This window comes from Plectropomus leopardus, chromosome 1, assembly GCF_026936395.1.
Source record: "Plectropomus leopardus strain MGB_pleo_1.0 chromosome 1, ASM2693639v1, whole genome shotgun sequence".
Classification (NCBI taxonomy): Eukaryota; Metazoa; Chordata; class Actinopteri; order Perciformes; family Serranidae; genus Plectropomus; species Plectropomus leopardus.
In genome coordinates, this window is record NC_142176.1 from 760,001 (window position 1) to 782,500 (window position 22,500).

At 42.4% G+C, this 22,500-nt stretch overlaps 1 protein-coding gene across 1 annotated transcript in view; it reads left to right on the forward strand.

Moving 5' to 3' along the window:
* The first annotated feature begins 1,289 nt into the window (after nt 1-1,289).
* The window catches only part of fhod1 (formin homology 2 domain containing 1), a 63,508-nt gene continuing 42,297 nt past the window's right edge, over nt 1,290-22,500 (forward strand). Inside the window, 3 exon segments of the mRNA XM_088074101.1 lie at nt 1,290-1,581; nt 11,470-11,576; nt 15,201-15,265. Of these exon segments, the coding sequence (XP_087930227.1) occupies nt 1,417-1,581; nt 11,470-11,576; nt 15,201-15,265 (337 nt within the window). The 5' untranslated portion in view covers nt 1,290-1,416.

Genomic DNA, 22,500 nt, shown 5'->3' on the forward strand with positions numbered 1-22,500 from the left:
TACAGACTGTATAAAATGACCTTTAACCCTTTGTTCAGGACCTGCTCAGTGACTCATTTCTTCTTCGTGTGTTTTTATTCTGTAAACTGACCCCAGAGCAGCTCTCGGTGTTTCCGCAGCTCTGGTCATGACGTCACACTGCAAAAGCTGAAGTCTCAGTGAGATTAAAAATCTTCAATCAAGGCGATATAGTTTTAAGCAGTTCTGTCCTCCTGCAGCGTTTTTGTGAGGTTGTGGTGTAGCTGTGCCGGTTATAAGAAACATTTTCCAAACATAAACCCTTATTCTAAGACAATGGTAGAAGCACTTTTAAAATTTTTCTTCATATTGAGAAAATAACTAATAATGAACTAAATAATTATTTTTAGTCTGGCGGCACTAATTTTCGGAATATTTTTACCTGTTTCAAAAACTCTTGTTAAGAGAAATGTTCCTGTTCTGTGGGCAGATAATTCTGTAGAGATATGATGATAATAATAATAATAATATTAATAATAATAATAATAATAATAGATAACAGATAATATTTCCCTCATTTTATTTCTTTTTTTCTTGCTGATGTTTTTCCGGTGCACACCCTCCTCCTGCCGCTCACGCGACACCGGCGTGACGTCACCAGCACGCCATCAAATCACTTTTCTGAAAACCGGATGTTCAGCAAGACTTCCTTCAAAATAAGATTATAACATTTAACTAAGCAATTTCATTCTGTCTCATTTGTCCAGGTAATACAGATTTATAAATGCATCTAATATCTCAGAACCCCAAAACACACAGCAGCAAAAGGAAATGAACAAATCTAATTTTAACATTAGATCGATGGTTTAATTATTTCTTTATTATCTTAAGATCTTAATTACAGATCCAGGGCCAGCAGAGGCTTGAAGATTATTAACATTTATTGAACACGTTTGCATTTTTTTCTCTTTGAAGACTTTTGAAGCAATTTTGGCTCTTTTTGGGTGAAATTTTTCTTTGGAAAACTTTTTAAAAATGTTTGGCTCAGGATAGAGATATAAAACTTCAAATGGCTGTATTTTGCATTTGATGGGTTGAAAGGCATGTTTTCTTTAAAAAAAAAAAAAAAGCCACAATTACACTGTTGATAACAGCCAGAATTGTAGAACATTTTATTTTCGTAATTTTAAGGAGTACTTAGATTTTGCTTAAGAAATAAGCTGTTTGTTTTTTGGTGACTTGATAAATAAAGAACAGTCCCTAAACTGCCTCAGATTGCTCTTATTTTGAAATGTGTAAAGGGAAGTTGCTGTGCGCATGCTCAGCGGCTTCACGGCTCCGGTGTCCCGGCGGGTCGGAGCGGGCTCCGCTCAGTTTGAAGGATCCTCCGGAGCCGGACGGACCTACACCGACACTCGGATACTCTCTCAGCCACCTTCGGGTCGCGGTCACTCGGCCATGGCCTCCGTCGTGTGTCGGGTCCAGTACCTGGAGGACTCGGACCCGTTCATCTGCACAAACTTCCCCGAACCCCGCAGACCTCCGACGGTCAGCGTGGAGGAGAGCCTGCCGCTCAGCGAGCAGCTCCCCGGGATACACAAGCTGCTGGACGCGCCGCTCAAGGTGGGTCACCGATTTACCTGCTAAACTTAGGGACTGTGAGGTATTTATCAGAGGAGGTGGGTCACTGTCTTACTAACTCCCCCGAACTACATGCTCAATTTAGGGACTGTTGTGTATTTTTGAGAGTAGTTTTTGGGAAAATGCCTGACGCTCCCTCCACCAGAAATTCCTCTAAAACTGTCGGAAGTTCAAAAATCCAACCGGTTTCTGGCTGTGAAAAACTGTCACATTCTTAAAGAAAAAAATCGCCAATAGTTTTTAAAGATTAAGATTAAAGAAAAATCCCCAGTTTCTTTAACAACAAAAAAGAAAACCTCAACATCATAAATAAAAAAAACATTAAGAAATAAAAAAAGATTGCGTTTATTACAAATTAAGTTTCAGGGACAAAAGGTCCCGTCATTTGCATATTTATTTGTTTTTGACCGAAAGTATTGAAGTTGTGGACGACTTCATGTGTCAGCGCTGATAATCTGCAATGAGATGTTGATTTTTGAAGTAAATATTTGGGTCAAAGTCAGCGCTGTCAGGGAGGTCAGCACGAGCGAAACATGAGCTCAGATCCTCCGGACGTCAGATTCTTCAAACTGAACCTCTGCCTCTTTGTCTGATTTCTTTCTTTTTTTAATTTAAAAAACGTTTTTTCTCTGGATTCATTTCTTCAGATATTTTATATGTGACTCAAACATGTTTAGAAATTCAATCAGGAACAAAAAAGAAACAAAACGCTGCAAACAAGACATGAGAAAACAAAACAAAGAAAAAAACGTGAAGGACGAACTATAAACAGTTATACAGAAACGATTTCAAACCAAAACATCAAACGCAGATATTTTCTCAGCTTCGACAACGTTTGGATTTAACATCCTATTTGTGTCTTGAATTCTTGTGTTTTTGGTTTCTTTTGAGTCAGTTTACATTTGTGAATGTAATATTTTCCGCACGAGATAAATACGTTCAAAGTATTTTTTTCTCGTCCATAAACTCTGTTTTTATTACAAAAAAATTGATTTCTTTAAACTGAACAAATAAAAGAGCGATGAGACGGCCTGCTGCTCAGCGCGACGCTTTAAAAACGTGACGGAAACACGAGTCTGACTGATGGTGATGATGATGATAGTGATGATGATGATAGTGATGGTGATGATGATGATGATGATGGTGATGGTGATGATAGTGATGATGATGATAGTGATGGTGATGATGATGATAGTGATGGTGATGATGATGATGGTGATGGTGATGATAGTGATGATGATGATAGTGATGGTGATGATGGTGATGATGATAGTGATGGTGATGATGATGATAGTGATGGTGATGATGATGATGGTGATGGTGATGATAGTGATGATGATGATAGTGATGGTGATGATGATGATGATGATGGTGATGGTGATGATAGTGATGATGATGATAGTGATGGTGATGATGATGATAGTGATGGTGATGATGATGATGGTGATGGTGATGATAGTGATGATGATGATAGTGATGGTGATGATGATGATAGTGATGGTGATGATGATGATGGTGATGGTGATGATGGTGATGATGATGATGGTGATGGTGATGATGATGATGGTGATGGTGATGATGATGATAGTGATGGTGATGATGATGATAGTGATGGTGATGATGGTGATGATGATGGTGATGGTGATGATGGTGATGGTGATGATGATGATGGTGATGGTGATGGTGATAGTGATGGTGATGATAGTGATGATGATGATGATGATAGTGATGGTGATGATGATGATGATGGTGATGATGATAGTGATGGTGATGATGATGATAGTGATGGTGATGATGATGGTGATGATGAAGATGGTGATGATGGTGCTGCAGTTTTCCTGGCGCTCAGCGTCGTAAGTTTTGGTGTTGGCGGTCATTCCTCGGATATGTGCGGGTTAAAGTTGTCTGACGGAGATAAAAACAGAGCGAAGCATCAGCTCGACCGTCTGCAGCTCGTTGTTACTCAGCAGTTTGTTTGAACACGCTGAGCGCCGCCTTCCTGCCTCTGATCAGACCTGCTGCGACCTGACGGCGCCCTGCGCGCCCAAACACAACTTTAGGGACTGTTGTGATAAGTGTGTGTGTGTTGATGCATGTGTCCTAAATGTAGTCCAGATTGTGTATTTGAGTGTAATCAGTGAATTTGCAGCTCAGCTCCTACAATAAGTCTAAAATACACTGTGGAAACTAAATAGTTACATTCAGACTGTTCAGGTCCAAAAATGCTCCATTGAAACCCATTCAAACTGACATTTTTGATCCCACAGCCATCAGAGCAGAAAAACAGGACTTGTATTATTTCTGGGTGTCATTCTGGGCTTTTGACTCTGAATTTGTCTTTTTGACTATTTTCCACCTGATGAGGTCATTTTGACCATATTTGGCATATGGAGGAAATACATGCTATTTCCACTAGGTGACCTGTCACAGTCAATCATTCATTCTTTTTTTTGTGTTTTGTTGATACGAGTGTGTGGTATTAAAAGTGGGCCCTAAAGGGTTAATTTCTGACTGTATTCTGTTGCAACAGCGATCATTTTCACTACAACAAAACTTGAAAAACTTGAGACCTCCGTGTGAGTGAAACAGTCCGGCGGCCTCCTGTGAGGTGTTCAGAGCCCGCTGGAATCTGTAGCATCAGATAAAGACCAGAGAGCGCCCGCCCCTTCAGATTACATTCCTCCACAGACCCCGTAATTGTTCCCATCATGCTCTGGGGCTTTGACCTGCAGGCCGAGATCTAATGAGGTGATAGGAGCCGCTGAGAGGCTCACTTCTCCAGCATGAAATCACACTTTAGATTCATTTTGCTGAACTTTTCTGAGCCACTTTTCTCATTTTCTCCTCCTCCTGCTGCTCCTGCTGCTCCTGCTGCTCCTGATGGAGGAGGAAGTGGGTGGGACTGTAAACAGGAGATAAGCTGATGGACGGATGTCATTCTAACAGCAGCGTGTTGATAAGAGCAGAGTTTTCCGTCCTCACAGCTGCAGGGAAACACACTGACGATGAGTTTTATTTTGCTCTCTCATTGTTCATTGTCCAGCACACACACACACACACACACACACACACACACACGCACACACACCCCATTAGCCTAGCTTAGCACAAAGAATGGGAGCGGGGGGAAACTGTTAGCCTGGCTCCGTCAGGAGAAACAAAGAGCAAACACCCACTGAGTCATTTTTGGTCACAGTGAGCAGAAAACAGACTCGTCACTAAAAACTACAGAGGCAACTCATGCTGTCATTGGCTCACAAGCTGAGTCACGCTGCTTTAATTGGTCCCACAAATTAATCTGCGTTTTCTGGGATAACGAAGATTCGGCCTGGAAGTGCCCTGATATGTTGAGCGTCGTGCAGCCGACTGTCAGCATTTGTAATTTAATTTAGACAGAGACGGGACACAATAAAACATTAACCTCACAGAAAACAGGGAGACATGCATCGTACAAGATTTTAGCAAAATAGCTATTTTACCGCCCGTAGTCCCTGAGCAGGTCGCTGGAGCGATAAAGTAATGACAGATTTAGATGTAAATAAAGCACAAAACACCAGGTCAGAAAATTTTGCATTAACATCCCCGTATCGACCTGATCAGGATAATTTGTGCAAAGTTTCAGCTCTAAAATGATCAATGCACAGTCATTCCTACGTTGTAAAACCAGTCGCCTGGCCGTTCACACCAGAAGCGCATTTTTCCACGTCGCTGAGCAGCGATTCTCCCTTTCTGCTCCTTTCTAATCACACAGAGAGCTCTGACTCTGTCTGCTCGTGTGTCTGTCTGTGTTTGTCTGCTTGTTTCTCTCGCTCTCTGTTTAGACACAACAGACAAACATCAGTGTGTTGACATGCAAATAAAAAACCTCTTAATTAACGGGTTATTGGAGTGTCCCCTTTATGTGTTTGAGCATGTAAACACCATTTCCTGTTTCAGTGTCTGCATGGCTTCATAAATGAGTTGGAGAATTGGCTTGTAGTTGTGGAGATACAGCAGTTACAGCAGCAGGCAGCTCTGCAGCAGCGCCGCTGTCAGTGTGAACACCGCATGCGTGCAAGCCGCAGCCGTTCAGCGAGATCGCCATCGCACGCTGCTCATGCGTGCAGTGAGTCCCGGGTGTTATTCTGCCTCTGATTGGTTTACTCTGAGAGTCTTACCGTAAATGTAAAGTTTTCCACAAGCCATAACTCCATGGTAGCACCTTAGGGTCTGACTAATACCTGGAACAATCAGTCAGTTTGACAGCTGCAGAGTAAAAAAAGAGTCTCAGGGTTCGTTTACTTACTCTGCTGCAGTCCGCTAATAAAACTGCAGAAAACAGTCTGCAAATGAACTCTGACTGAGTCTAAAACATGCAGGTGATGTAAGTGTTGGCGCGCACGCTGCAGCTCCGTCAGCGTGCGCGCATGTGTGTGTGTGTGTGTGTGTGTGTGTGTGTGTGTGTGTGTGTGTGTGTGTGTGTGTGTGTGTGTGTGTGTGTGTGTGTGTGTGTGTGTGTGTGTGTGCTGTGGTGTTTCTGGCGTCAGAGGAATGCAGCTCTACTGGTTTGGAGACTCTGCAGCGTGTTTTTGTCCACTATCAAACCCAGTTGTTTTGTGGCCTCGCTGATTCCAGCTTCATACCTGACGATGACTCAGCGCCGCTCGACCCGCCAGCCAAGCTGGACCGGACTAAAAATAAACCGAAAGATTTCTGATCCGACGTCAAACGCCCACTCTGAGTTCTCGAGGTGAAAGGAGAGAAACAGCTGCAGAGTTTACTGTGACCAGCTGCTCAGACTGACTCACTGACAGATCAACACGTTTGATCAGACTGACTGCAGACCAGCCACAGGATCAAAACAGCTGATTAGAAATAGAGACGAACTGCTTAGTCGACAGAAATGAGCCTGTTGATGCTGATGGGTTTATTAATCCGTCTGCAGCCTGTAGACACACACACACCTCCCTCAGAGCAGCCTCACTGATCATTGATCAGCTGATCAGATGGATGGCTTAGAGGAGCAGCTGCTGCAGAATGAACGCTTCAGTTTCACTTTTACTGCTTCTGCTGCTCCGTCTGTGCCCAGATTATGCTCTGCACTCCCACAGTGTGGAGCAATCAATAACTGAACAGTAAATATTCCAGGGTAGTGCAGATCAGGTGCGTAGTACAGGTGTGTAGTTTGGATCAGGTGCGTAGTGTAGATCAGGTGTGTAGTGTAGATCAGGTGTGTAGTACAGGTGTGTAGTTTGGATCAGGTGTGTAGTTTGGATCAGGTGTGTAGTGTAGATCAGGTGTGTAGTACAGGTGTGTAGTTTGGATCAGGTGTGTAGTGTAGATCAGGTGTGTAGTACAGGTGTGTAGTTTGGATCAGGTGCGTAGTGTAGATCAGGTGTGTAGTACAGGTGTGTAGTTTGGATCAGGTGCGTAGTTGTGCTCGGCTGTATGAATGGCGTTCAGTGATGTAGGTCACTCTGAGCGATCATGTGTCACTGAGCCGCGCCTGTTGGACACACAGCTACCTGCAGGTGTGTCTGAGTATGTGTCTGTACATGACACACCTTGTTAACTCGATCACATGGTGCTAAATGTACGTTGGATAGTTCTCTTTACTCAGAGAACCTGTTCATTATATCTCTTTATTTTCCTCTGATCAGTAAAATCATCATTTCTTTGGATGTTTTCTGTTGGAGATGATTATAAAAATATTTCAGGTGCTGCAGCTACACAAAATTATTCCAAACAATATCCGTAAGGAGCAGACATGAAGAAATATATGAACCGTTGTTTCTCTGCTGAACTAGTTTGTATTAAAGTAAAAGGTCTCTTCCGCATTTCCTCGTAGTATCTGACCCACACTGTGACACAGAGACTCATTATCTCATCATTCACTGTATAACATGTATATATGTGTAACATGGCTTTAGTTAAAAACACACAGTGAGTACAGAGAGGAGACAGCAGGGCGAATCCTCCATGAGTCCAGTGATCAATAACTGTACGATGCATCAGAGAGCTGACAGGGTGGAGCTTGAGATCAGTCAGTGTGTGAGGTTTGGGAGGAGGCGTCTCACATACCTGCAGAATAACAATCATAATAATAATGGTGATAATAAAAGCTTTACTGTACACAGTTTATTTTCAGGGCCGCTCCCTCTGATGTCTGCGCATGACAGCTGTGACGATGTGATGATACAGAAAACCCAGTTTCTCCGTTCAGATTTCGGTCTTATCTTTCACTTTTATCAGCTATCATGACTTTACTGTACAGCCAGCGCTGCTCTCAGCAGACCACACACCTACTGGACTGTAGTGAAGTGCAATTACCTCCATGTGCATGGTGTATATATATATATATGGTGTATTAATATATATATATATATATATATATTGAACTGTCTAGTTTGGCACCTTGTTTTACACTGTTTTGCACCTTGTTCTTTCATTATATTTTTTACCATTTTTCTTCTTGCTTCTTTCTTGGCGGCTGTAACAATGCAAATGTCCCCCCTGTGGGACTGATAAGGGATTATCGTATCGCATCGCATCGCATCACATCGTATCGTATCGTATCGTATCGTATCGTATCGTATCGTATCGTATCGTATCGTTGCAGCTAAATCTCCTCTCTGCTGCTGTTTGAGGACATTGAGTCTGTGTTTATGTAGAAATAATAAAGTAGAAAGTGTGTATGCACATCATGTAGGTGTGAGGCTGTCAGAAAACAAAAGGAAAAAGGGAACGCCTGCACACTTCCTCCGTGCCACACAAGTTTATCTATGACCTATTCGAGACAATGTTTTGATCCTGCCTGGATTGTCTTCAGTTCAAAATTTTTGAAAAGATAAAAACCACACCTATATATAAACTAGTGCTGGGCCGTTAACGGCGTTAACGTGCTGCGTTAACGTGCTGCGTTAACGCGGGATTCTTTCGGGATAATTTCCTTATCGCGCGATAAACTATTCACTAAGTTGGGTCTATACAGTGAGCGAGGCACCAATTTCACTTTGTTGTTTAAGCGCGGATGTATACCTGGTCGGATTACGCGGAGGGGGCGTGAACAAGGCGGAAGCTGGTCTGCCTGAGTGACCGGAGTGATTGGCTCAAGCCGTGTCACAAAGCTGCTGACCGTTAATGGTCTTCTTCATGACCTCTAATGTAGGCCCACAGTTCAGTTAGGGTCATGTTATCAGAGGCTGCGCCCTCTGCTGTTCATTCCAGTTAGCAGGAAAAAGCTTTTTCCACATGGAGACAGAACCTGTGCTCCTAAATGTCTGTGTTTAACAAAATAAAAAAGAGTTAAACACCAAAGTAAATCTTATGGAACATTATTTTTCTTTACCAAATATTATAGTAGAACAGCTTTCTCAAGCAGTTTGTGATGCATTTTCATCATTTAGATAGATAGATATTATTTTGAATGTCTTTGGCAAAATTCAAATCTATAATTTTAATCTAGATTAATCTAGATTAACTACAGGATTGCAGTGAGATTAATCTAGATTAAAAAAATTAATCTATGCCCAGCACTAATATAAACATACTGCACAGCTACCGGCTGATGATGGTGGCAGGTGTGTTTCACCATCTGAAGCACTCGGGGCGGTAAAACTACTGACAATCAACAAATAATTCAATTACATAGAAAATACATAGAAAAAGTACACAGAGAGAGAAAACAGTGATGCAGAGGCCTTATTACAAACATCAAACATATCTCAACTGATAAAAACACATCAAGACGCTTTATATCAAAATAGTTTAAAATAAAATCCATCATCAGTCGACATCACTGCGTTCAAAATTGTATTAAATGAAAGCTGATCATTTAACAGTCACACTGAGAAGTGCCTTTGCAAAAAAGAAAAAACAACATTATAGACCATAAAATATGTTCACAAAATGTTTAAAATTAAGAAGAAATAATCTGAAAATAAAAGTGACTTCATACAATAAACATAAAAACAAATAGACAAAAATAAATAGGCACAAACAAAGAATCTAGTACAAAAAATGGTATAAAATATATGGTAAAAAAACCTTATTGTCGGTGTTATATAATAAAAATCTAAAAAAAAAAAAAAAGGAAAGTAACTTCATAAAATAAACAAAAAAAAAAAATCTAAAAAAATATAAATAATAATGAATGTAGTAACAAAATCTGTTTAAGGTGTATGGAAGTAAAAACAAATAGTCAGATTAATATAGTGAAAATAGAATTGAGTAGAATGACAGTACAATAAAAAAAACTAAAATGCATCACATAAAAAAAGACGTATAAAATGAGTTTTTAATAAAGGAATTTGATCGCAAAAAATGTCAACCGTGAAGTTTCAGCGCTTCTCAAAGAGTCCCATAGATTTCTGTCCACAGATGGAGCGTAGTCAGATATCAGGACGTGTGAACCTGCTGCTGCTGCTGGCTGATGATTTTGAGTCTGTGTTTATGGAGAAATAATGCAGCCAAGCTCTTCAGCAGAACCGGTTCTGTTGGTTTTGTAGGTTTTGTTTGTGTATCATTATAGCAGCTGCTATCAGCTGATTTCACTCTCTTGTCCGTCACACATGCAAACATAATTATTTACATATTAACTCATGTTGGGTTTTGTGCAGACCGGAACAACCGGAATCATTAACTTGATAGTTGATGATTGAGCACAAATCTTTGGGTCTGACTTCTGCACGTTCCTCCAACAGTTTTGCACATTTCTGCACAAATCAGCTTTAAAAACTTCACAGATTTTCATCTGAACACAAATATAGTGTTCACATTCAACTGTAACAATCAGAACTTTTAGAAAACATTTGATTCTGTTTTTACTGCATCAGTTTTATTTGTATGTGTAGCTGCGACAGAGAGAGTAATGTATTTATTTGTTTGTTTTTTATTTTTCGGGGGGCTTTTTGCCTTCATTAAAAATAGGACAGCTCAAGCGTGAAAGGGGCAGAGAGAGGGGATGGCATGCAGCAAAGGGCCGCGGGTCGGAGTCAAACCCGTGGCCGCTGCAGTGAGGACAGCAGCCTCTGCACGCGGGACGTCCACTCCACAGGGCGAGCTACTGGGCACCCTGTAATTTCTCTTTTTAGTGGTGACTTGACAGTGTTCAACAGCCAATCACAGTGATTGATTGATTTTATTTTATTTTTTCAAGAAAATATGTTTAAAAAAAAGAGCAGATTTGTTTTTTATTTTTTTTAGATTTTATTATAACTTTATTTTATTCTATATTTATATTTTTTGATTTTTGCAACACTTGCTTTTATTTTTTTTCCTTCAGTTTCTCTCACAGTTTTAATGTTTTGCACCAAAACACTGAAGCAGTTCACTCGTATGTGAAAACCTACTGAGTTTTCACAGTGAAACATCAACTTTAAATGTTAACTAACTTTAATATGCTGATGAAGATTTATTATTTTGAGCCTAAAACACATGAACAGTAAGGCCAGACTTTATTTAAGTGGATTTAAACCATTGATTTTAAAGTGGAACTTGTTTAAAAACTAGAGATTGATCATTTAACTAAAATAGTTTTTGCTGAAACGTGGTTATGAATGAAATGCGTTAAATGTTTTGTAACTGCATTCACTCATAATAATCAAACACATAATAATGAAGCACAATGTGGAATAAAATAACTGAATCTGTCGTCCCGCTTTATTCTGCATGATCAGGACTTTTCCAGTCACACGAGATGAGATAAGTTGATCCAGGACTAACAAATCAAACCTCAGACCGAATTTTTAAAACAAACCAGTCCTCACAGTTTGGGGTTTTAAATTATTAGAGTATTTCCTCCTGATAAGTTTTGGAAAAAAATAACATTTTAACATTTTAATTTGTCTCTGTGTCTCACTGTCTCTCTGTGTCTCTGTGTCTGTCCCTCAGTTGGAGGAGTGCACGCTTCAGTTGTCCCCTAATGGAAACTACCTGGATCTGGATTTGTCTCTGGCTGAGCAGAGAGACGAACTGGAGAGTTTCTATCAAGACGTGAGGTGAGAACACCTTCAGCTGTCCTCCGTCTGTCTCCAGACAGGTTGTAATTTCTAAAAAAACGCAATCTAAAGACAAAGAGAGACACACTGTTCAGCGCGGACATGTCCAACAGCCCTCTGCAGCGCGCAGACCTGGATGCAGAGGTGGAGGCGTGGCCTGTTCAGTCCTCTGACAGTCGCTCGTTGAAGCATGAAGCTGAAAAAGTTACATTTGTGCGGTTTCACTTCGTGTGAGCGCTCTTTAATGTAAACGGAGATAAGATGATGAAGTCTGTGTTTACACAGTGAGTCCGTCAGAGGTCATGTGACACGATCTCTGCAGGTGACGTCCGTCTCACGCAGGCTTCTCTCCGTATGTTTGTTTTCAGCTTTCAGCTCGTTTTCAGTCCTCAGCGACTTCACAGTGAACTGAATGATGGGAAAATCACACACACACACACACACACACACACACACACACACACGCACACACACACAGGATGACGTGTCCACCCTGTTTTTAAACTCCGTCCCTGCTTACAGCTGCCAGAGAGTCAGCTGGGAACACACACATTCAATAAGCTCTGTGTGTGTGTGTGTGTGTGTGTGTGTGTGTGTGTACGTGCACGCGTGTGTGTGCGCGTGTGTGTGTGTGCACCACAATGACCTAAAAAAATCTCAAAATTGCTCTTTTTTTTAGTCCTACTCAAACACAAACTGAGATTTCCTCAGTTTCTCTCTGTCATTCTTTTTCTGTCTCTCAGTCTTTGTCTTTCTGTCTGTCTGTCTGTCTCTCTCTCTGTCTTTATGTCCCCCTCTCTCTGTGTCTCTCTCTGTCTTTTTCTCTCTTCATCTCTCTCTCTATCTGTCTCTCTGTCCTTATGTCCCTCTCTCTGTCTCTTTCTCTCTTTTTGTCCCCCTCTTTCCTTCTCTCTCTCTGTCTTTATGTCTCCCTCTCTCTCTCTGTGTCTCTCTCTCTCTCTGTCTTTATGTCCCTCTCTCTCTCTCTGTCTCTCTCTCTCCGTCTGTCTTTTGTCCCCCTCTCTCCTTCTCCCTCTCTGTCTGTCCCCCTCTCTCTCTGTCTCTCCGTCTGTCTCTCATTCTTTCCATACCTCGTTGCCGTGGTAGTTTCCATACTCTAATCCCAGCAGTCTCTGTCTCTGTAGGTTTGTGTGGAAACTGAAGCTGTTCTCAGATCAGTTCAGTCTTTCAGTCGTCTCTGCCGTCTGTCAAACACAGCACGTCCACACGTCAACACGTCCACACGTCAGCATGTCAACACGTAAACACGTCAACATGTAAACATGTAAACATGTCAACACGTAAACACATCAACATGTAAACATGTAAACACGTCAACATGTCAACACGTAAACACATCAACATGTTAACACATCCACATGTCAACATGTTAACACGTCCACATGTCAACATGTAAACACGTCAACACGTAAACACGTCCACATGTCAACATGTTAACACGTCCACACGTCCACATGTCAACATGTTAACACGTCCACACGTCCACATGTCAACATGTTAACACGTCAACATGTCAACATGTCAACATGTAAACATGTAAACACGTCCACATGTCAACATGTTAACACGTCCACATGTCAACATGTTAACACGTCAGCGTGTAAACACGTCAGCGTGTAAACACGTAACCACGTCAACATGTAAACATGTCAACACGTAAACACATCAACATGTAAACATGTAAACACATCAACATGTAAACATGTCAACACGTAAACACGTCAACACGTCCACATGTCAACATGCCCACATGTCGACATGTCAACATGTAAACACGTAAACACGTAAACACGTCCACATGTCAACATGTAAACACGTGAACACGTAAACCTGTCAGCGTGTAACCACGTCAACGTGTAAACACGTAACCACGTCAGCGTGTAAACACGTCAGCGTGTAAACACGTCAGCGTGTAAACACGTAACCACGTCAGCGTGTAAACACGTCAGCGTGTAAACACGTAACCACGTCAGCGTGTAACCACGTCAGTGTGTAACCACGCCAGCGTGTAAACACGTAACCACGTCAGCGTGTAAACACGTAACCATGTCAGCGTGTAAACACGTAACCACGTCAGCGTGTAACCACATAACCACGTCAGCGTGTAACCACGTCAGCGTGTAAACACGTAACCACGTCAGCGTGTAAACACGTAACCACGTCAGCGTGTAAACACATAACCACGTCAGCGTGTAACCACGTCAGCGTGTAAACACGTCAACACGTCAACATGTAAACATGTAAACATGTAAACACATCAACACGTAAACACGTCCACATGTCAACATGTCAACACGTCAACACGTCCACATGTCAACATGTCAACATGTAAACACGTCAATACGTAAACACGTCCACATGTCAACATGTCAACATGTAAACACGTCAATACGTAAACACGTCCACATGTCAACATGTCAACATGTAAACATGTGAACACGTAAACCTGTCAGCGTGTAACCATGTCAGCGTGTAAACACGTAACCACGTCAGCGTGTAACCACGTAACCACGTCAGCGTGTAACCACGTCAGCGTGTAAACACGTAACCATGTCAGCATGTAACCACGTCAGCGTGTAAACATGCAACCACGTCAGCGTGTAAACACGTAACCACGTCAGCGTGCAAACACGTCAGTGTGCAAACACGTCAGCGTGTAAACACGTAACCACGTCAGCGTGTAAACACGTAACCACGTCAGCGTGCAAACACGTCAGCGTGCAAACACGTCAGCGTGTAAACACGTAACCACGTCAGCGTGCAAACACGTCAGTGTGCAAACACGTAACCACGTCAGCGTGTAAACACGTAACCACGTCAGCGTGTAAACACGTAACCACGTCAGCGTGTAAACACGTAACCACGTCAGCGTGCAAACACGTCAGCGTGCAAACACGTCAGCGTGCAAACACGTCAGCGTGTAAACACGTAACCACGTCAGTGTATAGAGGTGAATGTAAACACGGATCGGCAGAGAGAGATCTCCCTGCAGGAGTGGAGATGTTGAGCGCAGCAGCGTGTGCGTCCAGTGTGACATATAACACGCGTGTCAGCAGCTGAATGGAATTCAGCCGCTGCGAACCGCAGCAGCAGCACACAGAGAGTTTGCACTGAGCCGACTGAGTCTGAGCCTTTTTCTGCTCTCCGGCTTCAGCTTTGGGTTTTTTTGAAAACGTGCCTAAAAATGCAACAAGAAACTTGACAAGAGACGTCCTGAAAATGACAAGAAATTAGGAAACGCTGACAAGAAAGTGACCCCAAAGTTAGTTTGAAAAAGACTTTATTTATATATTATATCATCTATTATATCTGTTATTTTTCTTGTAACTTTTATGAATTCCTCATTAATTTCGTTGCCTTCCCGTCTCTGAAAGGTTTCAAAGGGTTAAAAGACATCAGTGGAATCAAAGCAGCAGCTTCTTTCCACCTCTGCGTCATCCTGCACCTCTGGCTTTAAAATAACCACCAACTTTATAAAGACAAACTGGGACGCTGCAGTGATCGGACTGGTCGTACTGGTCAGCTGTGAATTGTCTCTGCAGGAATGTAAATGTCCCTCTGAGGTGTCTAACTGTCCGCACGTGTCTGTCTGTGTGTCCACAGTAAAGGGAAGAAGCCGATCCTGATCCTGAGGACTCAGCTCTCCGTCCGCGTTCACTCCATCCTGGGTAATTATCTCCTCCGTGCTTCGCTTTCTTTCCGTGGTCTCCTGCAGCCGAGGACTGATGACTCAGAGGAAACTCTCAGTCAGGAGACACGTTCCTCTTTTCTCTCTGTCCACACTTTCACCACAGTGACGTCGTCCCCGTCAGCTGGGAGGGTTTCCTCTCTCTCGCTCTGGATCTGATTTTCACACACACACACACACACACACACACACACACACACACACACACACACACCTCTTCACCGTGTGTGAAATATAAAGTTTTACATCTCAGCTGATGATTTGAAACATTTTTTTGTGCACAAAACAAATGTGAAGTCACTTTCTCTCAATGTTTCCTTCGTTTCTGGTCAAACTGAGTTTATTTTAGTTGCTGAGGCTGCAGACTGGAAGCACTTTCCTTAATCATTCATCAGTAAAATTAACGATGGACTAACGTCTGCAGAAAGCGCAGGTCTGCTGCAAACTATTCAGTGGTCAAACTGTTGTCTGTCTGACCTTTATGTTAGTTTGTGAAAAGCATTGTGGGAGCTGTAGTTTCCTGTAAACCGAGCCTGCTCTGGCTGTTTGTGATCTTCAGCTCTTTGACACATGATTTCTTTATTTATTTTTTATGAATCTTTTTGGGCCCAGCGGGCTTCCTTAGCAAAGATCAAACGGCTTCATGAGAATGTTTGACGTGTTTGTGTGTTTGTCCGAACTCGTCCTGCAGCCGAATTACAATCACTGAGCCTCTGTGTTCAGCAGGAGGAGGAGGAGGAGGAGGAGAGAGGAGAGAGGAGGAGGAGAGAGGAGGAGAGAGGAGGAGGAGGAGAGGAGGAGAGAGGAGGAGAGAGGAGGAGAGAGGAGGAGGAGAGAGTAGGAGGAGGAGGAGAGAGAGGAGGAGAGAGAAACAGAGGAGGAGGAGGAGGAGGAGGAGAGAGAAAGAGAGGAGGAGGAGGAGGAGGAGAGAGGAGGAGAAAGGAGGAGAGAGGAGGAGAAAGGAGGAGGAGAGAGAGGAGGAGAGAGTAGGAGGAGGAGGAGAGAGAGGAGGAGAGAGAAACAGAGGAGGAGGAGGAGAGGAGAGGAGAAGAGAGAGAGGAGGAGGAGAGAGAAAGAGAGGAGGAGGAGAGAGAGAGAGGAGGTGAGAGAAGAGGAGGACAGAGATGAGAGAGAGGAGGAGGAGAGAGAGAGGAGGACAGACAGGAGAGAGAAGAGGAGAGAGAGGAGGAGAGGAGAGGAGAAGAGAGGGGAGAGAGATGAGAGGAGCAGGAGTGTTTATCAGGAGTTTATTATCAGTGATATTCCCTGAAGTGCTGAGTCATGCTGAGTCATGGGACGGAGTTTGTCGTCAGTAATCTGTCATCGATGTGAAGAACAAAACTCTGTCTGTTCTGCTCTCAGTTTCTCTTCATCTCTGCAGCTCCATCGATTAAAACTGTCGATCAGCATTGATTTATTGATGTATTGATCGTGCAGTTATTGAGTTTGCGATGCAATAAAGAGTTTTTTGCAGATTCATTCGTGTTTTATTTGATTCCAGACGTCCTGTCATGGGTAGGCCGGCGGTTCGATCCTCGGCTCCTGCGTGGTGCGATCTGCCGTGACGCGGCTCTGCTGTCGGCCGCAGATCTGTTGAATCTGTTGTGCGTTTCTGTGCCGTCTGATTGGTTGTCGTGCTGTTGACGGTTTGACGTCAGGGTTGTCTCTGTCATGGAAAACATGGAAAAGTCATGGCGGCCGCACACGAACAGGCCTCTCTATAAACGTCTGCAAGTGTTGATGTTTCGCGTCTCGCTGTCAGGAGCCCAAACGTCACAATAACGTCCGAACTGCTGAAACCCAAAACACAACAAACACTCGGCGCCGTGGGGAGGAGTCCGGAGCTCCTGCTGATCCTGCAGACGGCCTCCTGCTGTGAGCTCTCTGCAGCATCCATCAGGACGCTCACACAGTGTTTGGAAAGGTCGAACTATTGTGTCAGTCAGCAAGTTTTAAAGAAAAAAAAGCCAAACACTTTTAAAGAAAAAAAGAAATTTCAAAGAAAAATAGACATTTTTTATGAAAGTTTTTAAAATTAAAGAATTTATTTTTTAAAAATGATGAATGAAAATGATGAGATGATTGAGGTGGAACAGTTTGGTTCCTGTGTTGGTCTGTCAGCAGTTCTCCTCCTCTGACTGTTTCCACAGTTTCTGTTCTCTTGTTGCTGTTTTGATCCAACAGACCAAACCTCCGTTTTATTTTCGGCTTCTTCTTTTTTTTAAACCTTATCTGAGGCGGCTGTGTTCGTGTTCTGTTCCTGCTCGGCTGCTGACACTCGAGGCTGCAGAACTGCCTTTTTACTTGCGTGTATCCGTGACACGTTAAAACCACGTCTGTCAGCTGTGAACACACAAACACCAGAGAGTGAAACTCAAAGAGGATCACTTTTTAGTGGGTTTGATTTTCTTTAAACAGTATGAGGCAGCGTTTTATCAGGCTGAGCTGGAGCATCCGGGAGAGTTTGGGGAGTCTGAACTCTGATAACTGCTGGAAAAGGTTTTGGCACGAGGCGATCAGAGGGATAAATCCTTAAATGAAGAACAAATGATCATTTGTGATATTGAGCGATGAGCTGAAAGCTGAGCGCTGGTGAGAGGACACTGCAATCTGTCTGAAACATTTAGAGTCACGGATGTGATGAGGGATTTTTCCTCTGATTGTTGGACTGAACTGGATCAGCCGCTCAGAGAGGAGCTGAACGCAGAACAAGTTCAGACCTGAACAGCTCAACACATTTATCCTCAGACTTCACTGACTTTGTTGAACACAGCAGACGACCTCCTCACAGAGGACAGAGACATTTCCAATCTGTCCTGACGGTGGCGCTGAAGGAAACATCACAGAGACGTTACAGTTTAACTGTCAATTTGTGGTTTTAGGACGATTTTAAAATGAAAATCTAGATTTTCTCTTCTCCCCTCCGGCACGCTGACCTCACACACATCCACATGACAGCGAGGGTTAATGATGGCGAGGAGGTCGCTCGATAAAGGCTCAGTCTCGTCAGTCGTTTGGAACAGTTTCGGTTTTGCGGCGTCAGATCTGGAACAAACTTCAGTCCGCTACAGAGTTTGTTTACGTTTGGTAATTTTTTATTGTTAAAATCAAAGCAAAAACTTGAAACTAAAAATCAGCAGCTGCTATGAAGAGTCCGTCCAGTTTCTTGAGCATGTTGCTGCTGGTGGCATCATTCAACTCCTGCAGTGCATTTTTTGCATCAGAGTCTTGTGTCCTGTCGGCTCCCAACAAGGTCCGCCCATCCAGTGCAGCAGCTTGATCCGGGATGTTAAGGGTTAACATGATGTGTGCAGAGCAGTCTCTGATTCGTTGTTGAGTGAGCCTCAATCACATCTCATCACTTTATTCTCCTGCGAGCGGACATTAGTCAGGAGAAGGTTTGGTAGAGAAACAGCTCTCGGTCAGTCGGGTCAGCCTCGCCCTGATGCTGGCTCTCCTCCCTCTCTTCGTCTGCCGCTTTTGGTTTGGTTTCTCCCCTTTGGTCTGACTGCCCGCTCGGCGTATGCCGTCGGTGGGGATCCTCTCGTGGTCTGCTGCATTCAGTCCAAACCCCACACAACTTTTCCTGATGTTGATAAGTGCTCCTCTATCGTAGGAAAGTCGTGCTTCAGCAGAAGGGACCATAGTGTTGAAAATAAAGCAAAATTTAGCAAAGAAGTAGCGAGGATCTGAGGAGCTACTGGCTGCTGCATTTACATGCGCCGCCGTGTTCAATCACATTATAAATTGAGTTTGGTGTAAAAAAAAAAAAAAAACAACCCAAAAACATCAGCGATTTTATTTTTAGGCCATATCGCCCAGCTCAAGTTTAAAGGAGGAACAGGAAGGAGAGCAGGAGCACATCCTGTCAGTCTGAGAGCTAAAACTTCATGTGATTCACCTTTTCTTCTCAGAAACACTCTCACGGAGATCCTGCTGGAAAGCTGCTCCCTCCTTTATTCCTCCCTCCTTTATTCCTCCCTCCCTCCTTACCTCCCTCCCTTCTTCTCCCTCCCTCTCCTCCCTCCTTTATTCCTCCCTCCCTCTCCTTTTCTCCCTCCCTCTCCTCCCTACTTTTTTCCTCCCTCCCCCGTGCAGCCTGGCATGACCCCACCCTTCCTGCTCTGAGGGGATTTCCCAGCATGCTTCCTCCTCGGAGCTCTGTCAGAGTTTAAGATGACAGAGATCCTCCGCTGCCTTCAGGCTTAAAAAAAACAGAGTGACGGACGGTAACAGTCATCCGTCTCCTGTTTCTGCTTGTTCTTCTTCTGAGGAATCGAACACACGCAGACATTTACTGGACTGATGTGGAAACTGATCCAAAAAATAAATCTTATCTGTTTTGTAACAATGTGCCCTGAAGTTTATAGCTGCAGACGACTATTTAGACAATCAGCAACTCTGCATTAAAATATGAATTCTGCATCACATGAGGCTCAAACTCGCAACCTGAGTCAGTATCCCAGTGAGCTGCCGAGAGAGAAACCAGAGGTGACCGAGCCGACCAGCAGGGGGCAGGATATCAGCTGTCTGTGCATGGAAAGGCAGATTTGTAACTGCTGCCAAAAACTTACTCATTAAGACTAAACTGTGAGAATCTGCAGACTTCATGTAGACAGCAGAGAGATGCTGATCATTAGTTTTTACGAAGATTGATTTGATCCATCAGAGAAAAACTGATGTTTAAAGATGCCATTTTACCAAAGACTGCAACAGTTAAAATGAGGGCAGAATTCAAAATGATGCCAAAAATTCAGATAAAATTCTGAAATGTTGCACACTTAATCTACCATGGCAGCAAATTTTGATCTTTTTTTCATAAAACATAAAGATATATTTTGCAATAATTTGCAAGTGTATGTTTAGGATCAGATTTTGATAAATTAAAAATCTGTGTGGATGGTTCGTGTCGGACAGTCTGAAGATGCACCGCAGCACGTTTGGGGTCAATTGAGCAAAATCTCTGGGAGGAGATAGATTTAATTTTTTTGACAGTTTCAGATAAAAACAGAGTGACGGATTCATCATTTGTGCCACAGAGAAGTAAACAAAAGTTTCTTCACAGTTTCGATGACGTTATGGAGGAAAAATTGAGCCAAAACCTGCAGACAGATGAAACATATCTGCATTTTATTATCAGATCTGAGACTCTGAATATTACAATGAACACAAGTCAGTATGATCATGTGACTGTGTGTGTGTGTGTGTGTGTGTGTGTGTGTGTGTGTGTGTGTGTGTGTGTATGTGTGTGCATGCGATGCGTGTGTGTGCTTCTGTTAAAACCTTGAGTCTCAGCGTCACATCCTGACGTGAGTCACAAAAACAGCATTTATCAGAAACAACATTATTAAAACTCTGTGTGTGTGTGTGTGTGTGTGTGTGTGTGTGTGTGGCTCATGATGACATCATGACTCAGCCCGTGACTGTGTTTCCTTCCATGTTTTGTTGCGGCTGGTCCAATGCAACAGTCTGTTGTTGTGTCTCAGAGCTGAGCGTCTCCTGCACACAGCTACAGGTGTGTTAAATTATCTTCAGAAACATGGGAGCAAATGCCGAGAGCAAAAAGCAATAAATTGGAAAAATTTTTTTAAAAGTGTTAAAAATAGGATAAAATAAGAGAAAAAAAAGAAAAAAGAAAGAAAGAAAAAAGAATATTAGAAAAACTATCATTAAAAAATTAGGGTAAAATGTCCAGAAACTATCTGGATTATTAGAAATATATTACAGAATATATAACATGTATAATTTTTAATTTTTAGGTTGTTTTTTCAGGTAATTTCCTTGTTTGTTTTGGGGGGGGGGGTGTTCCTTTCCTTTTCTTGCTAATTATATATTATTAATATTTTCAAAAATGTTACAAGAAAATTACAAAAAACAAAAACAATCAAGCAACAGACCCTAAGTGAAAGTGCTGAAATAAAAAAATGTTTTTTTATACTATTACATTTTTTCTGCAACACAAATTTAAATATAATAATATATAATACTTTGGCATTTTTCCCTTTTTTTGCTAACAATTCACCCTGCTTTTTTAAAAAAAACAAATTTTGAAAACTGAATTACTGTTGAGAAAACTACAATCATGGCCGCTGCTGCTGCCGCCGCCGCTGCCGCTGTGGTGACTTCCGATCACTCTGATCACTTTGATTGATCCGATCAGGCGAGTCTTCGCTCTGAAGGTTCCTCTAAATAACTCGGACTCGTTGCTCCGGAGACGAGTTCCCTCTAAATAAAGTTAAACTCCATTAGCATCCGTGGCACTAACAGGAAATACCACACTAAGTTTATCTGGGTCACTTCCTGTCTCTGCAGGATAAACACATCAATCCTTCCCTCTGTCCCTCTGTTTGTCTCCCTCTGTCCCTCTGTTTGTCTCCCTCTGTCCCTCTGTTTGTCTCCCTCTGTCCCTCTGTTTGTCCCTCTGTTTGTCTCCCTCTGTCCCTCTGTTTGTCTCCCTCTGTCCCTCTGTTTGTCCCTCTGTTTGTCTCCCTCTGTCCCTCTGTTTGTCTCCCTCTGTCCCTCTGTTTGTCCCTCTGTTTGTCTCCCTCTGTCCCTCTGTTTGTCTCCCTCTGTCCCTCTGTTTGTCCCTCTGTTTGTGGCGATCAGATGACGTGACGGTGGACTCTGTTAAAGTTCGTACGAAGGTCGTAAACGTTGGTAAACATTCAGGAAATATTGTAAAACTTCAGTTAACCCTTTGTTACCTGGGAAAACTGGCCTTTCTCACAGACATGGAAAGAAGGCAGTTAGCAACTTAAGAAAAAAAGACAGAATTTAGTAAGAAATTAGTAAAAAACTGACCTGAAAATGAGTTTAAAATAAACTAAACAAATAAAACAATTAACAAAGCGGAAGATAAAAAACAAAACAAAGAAAACAGTGAAGTGACCTGAAAAACTGCTTAAAATTATAATCATTCTGTGAAATCAGTTTAAATATATAATTATGATTATTAGAAATATAGTTGTTTTTTTGCTTTTATTCATTTTTTTCTTTATTCTTTATGTTTTACTGACTTTATTTGATTCGGCGTCTTTAAGTATTATGAAAAGTGCTCTATATATAAAATCTATTATTAGTTCTTCAGAAAATTTTCTCTAGCCATTTTTAAATATAACTTTTAAAATCTACTTATTTCTTTTAATTTGCAGGACTTGTCATGCCAAGTTGCTCATTCTTCCTCACGTTTAAAAAAACAAAACAAAAAAAGAAATA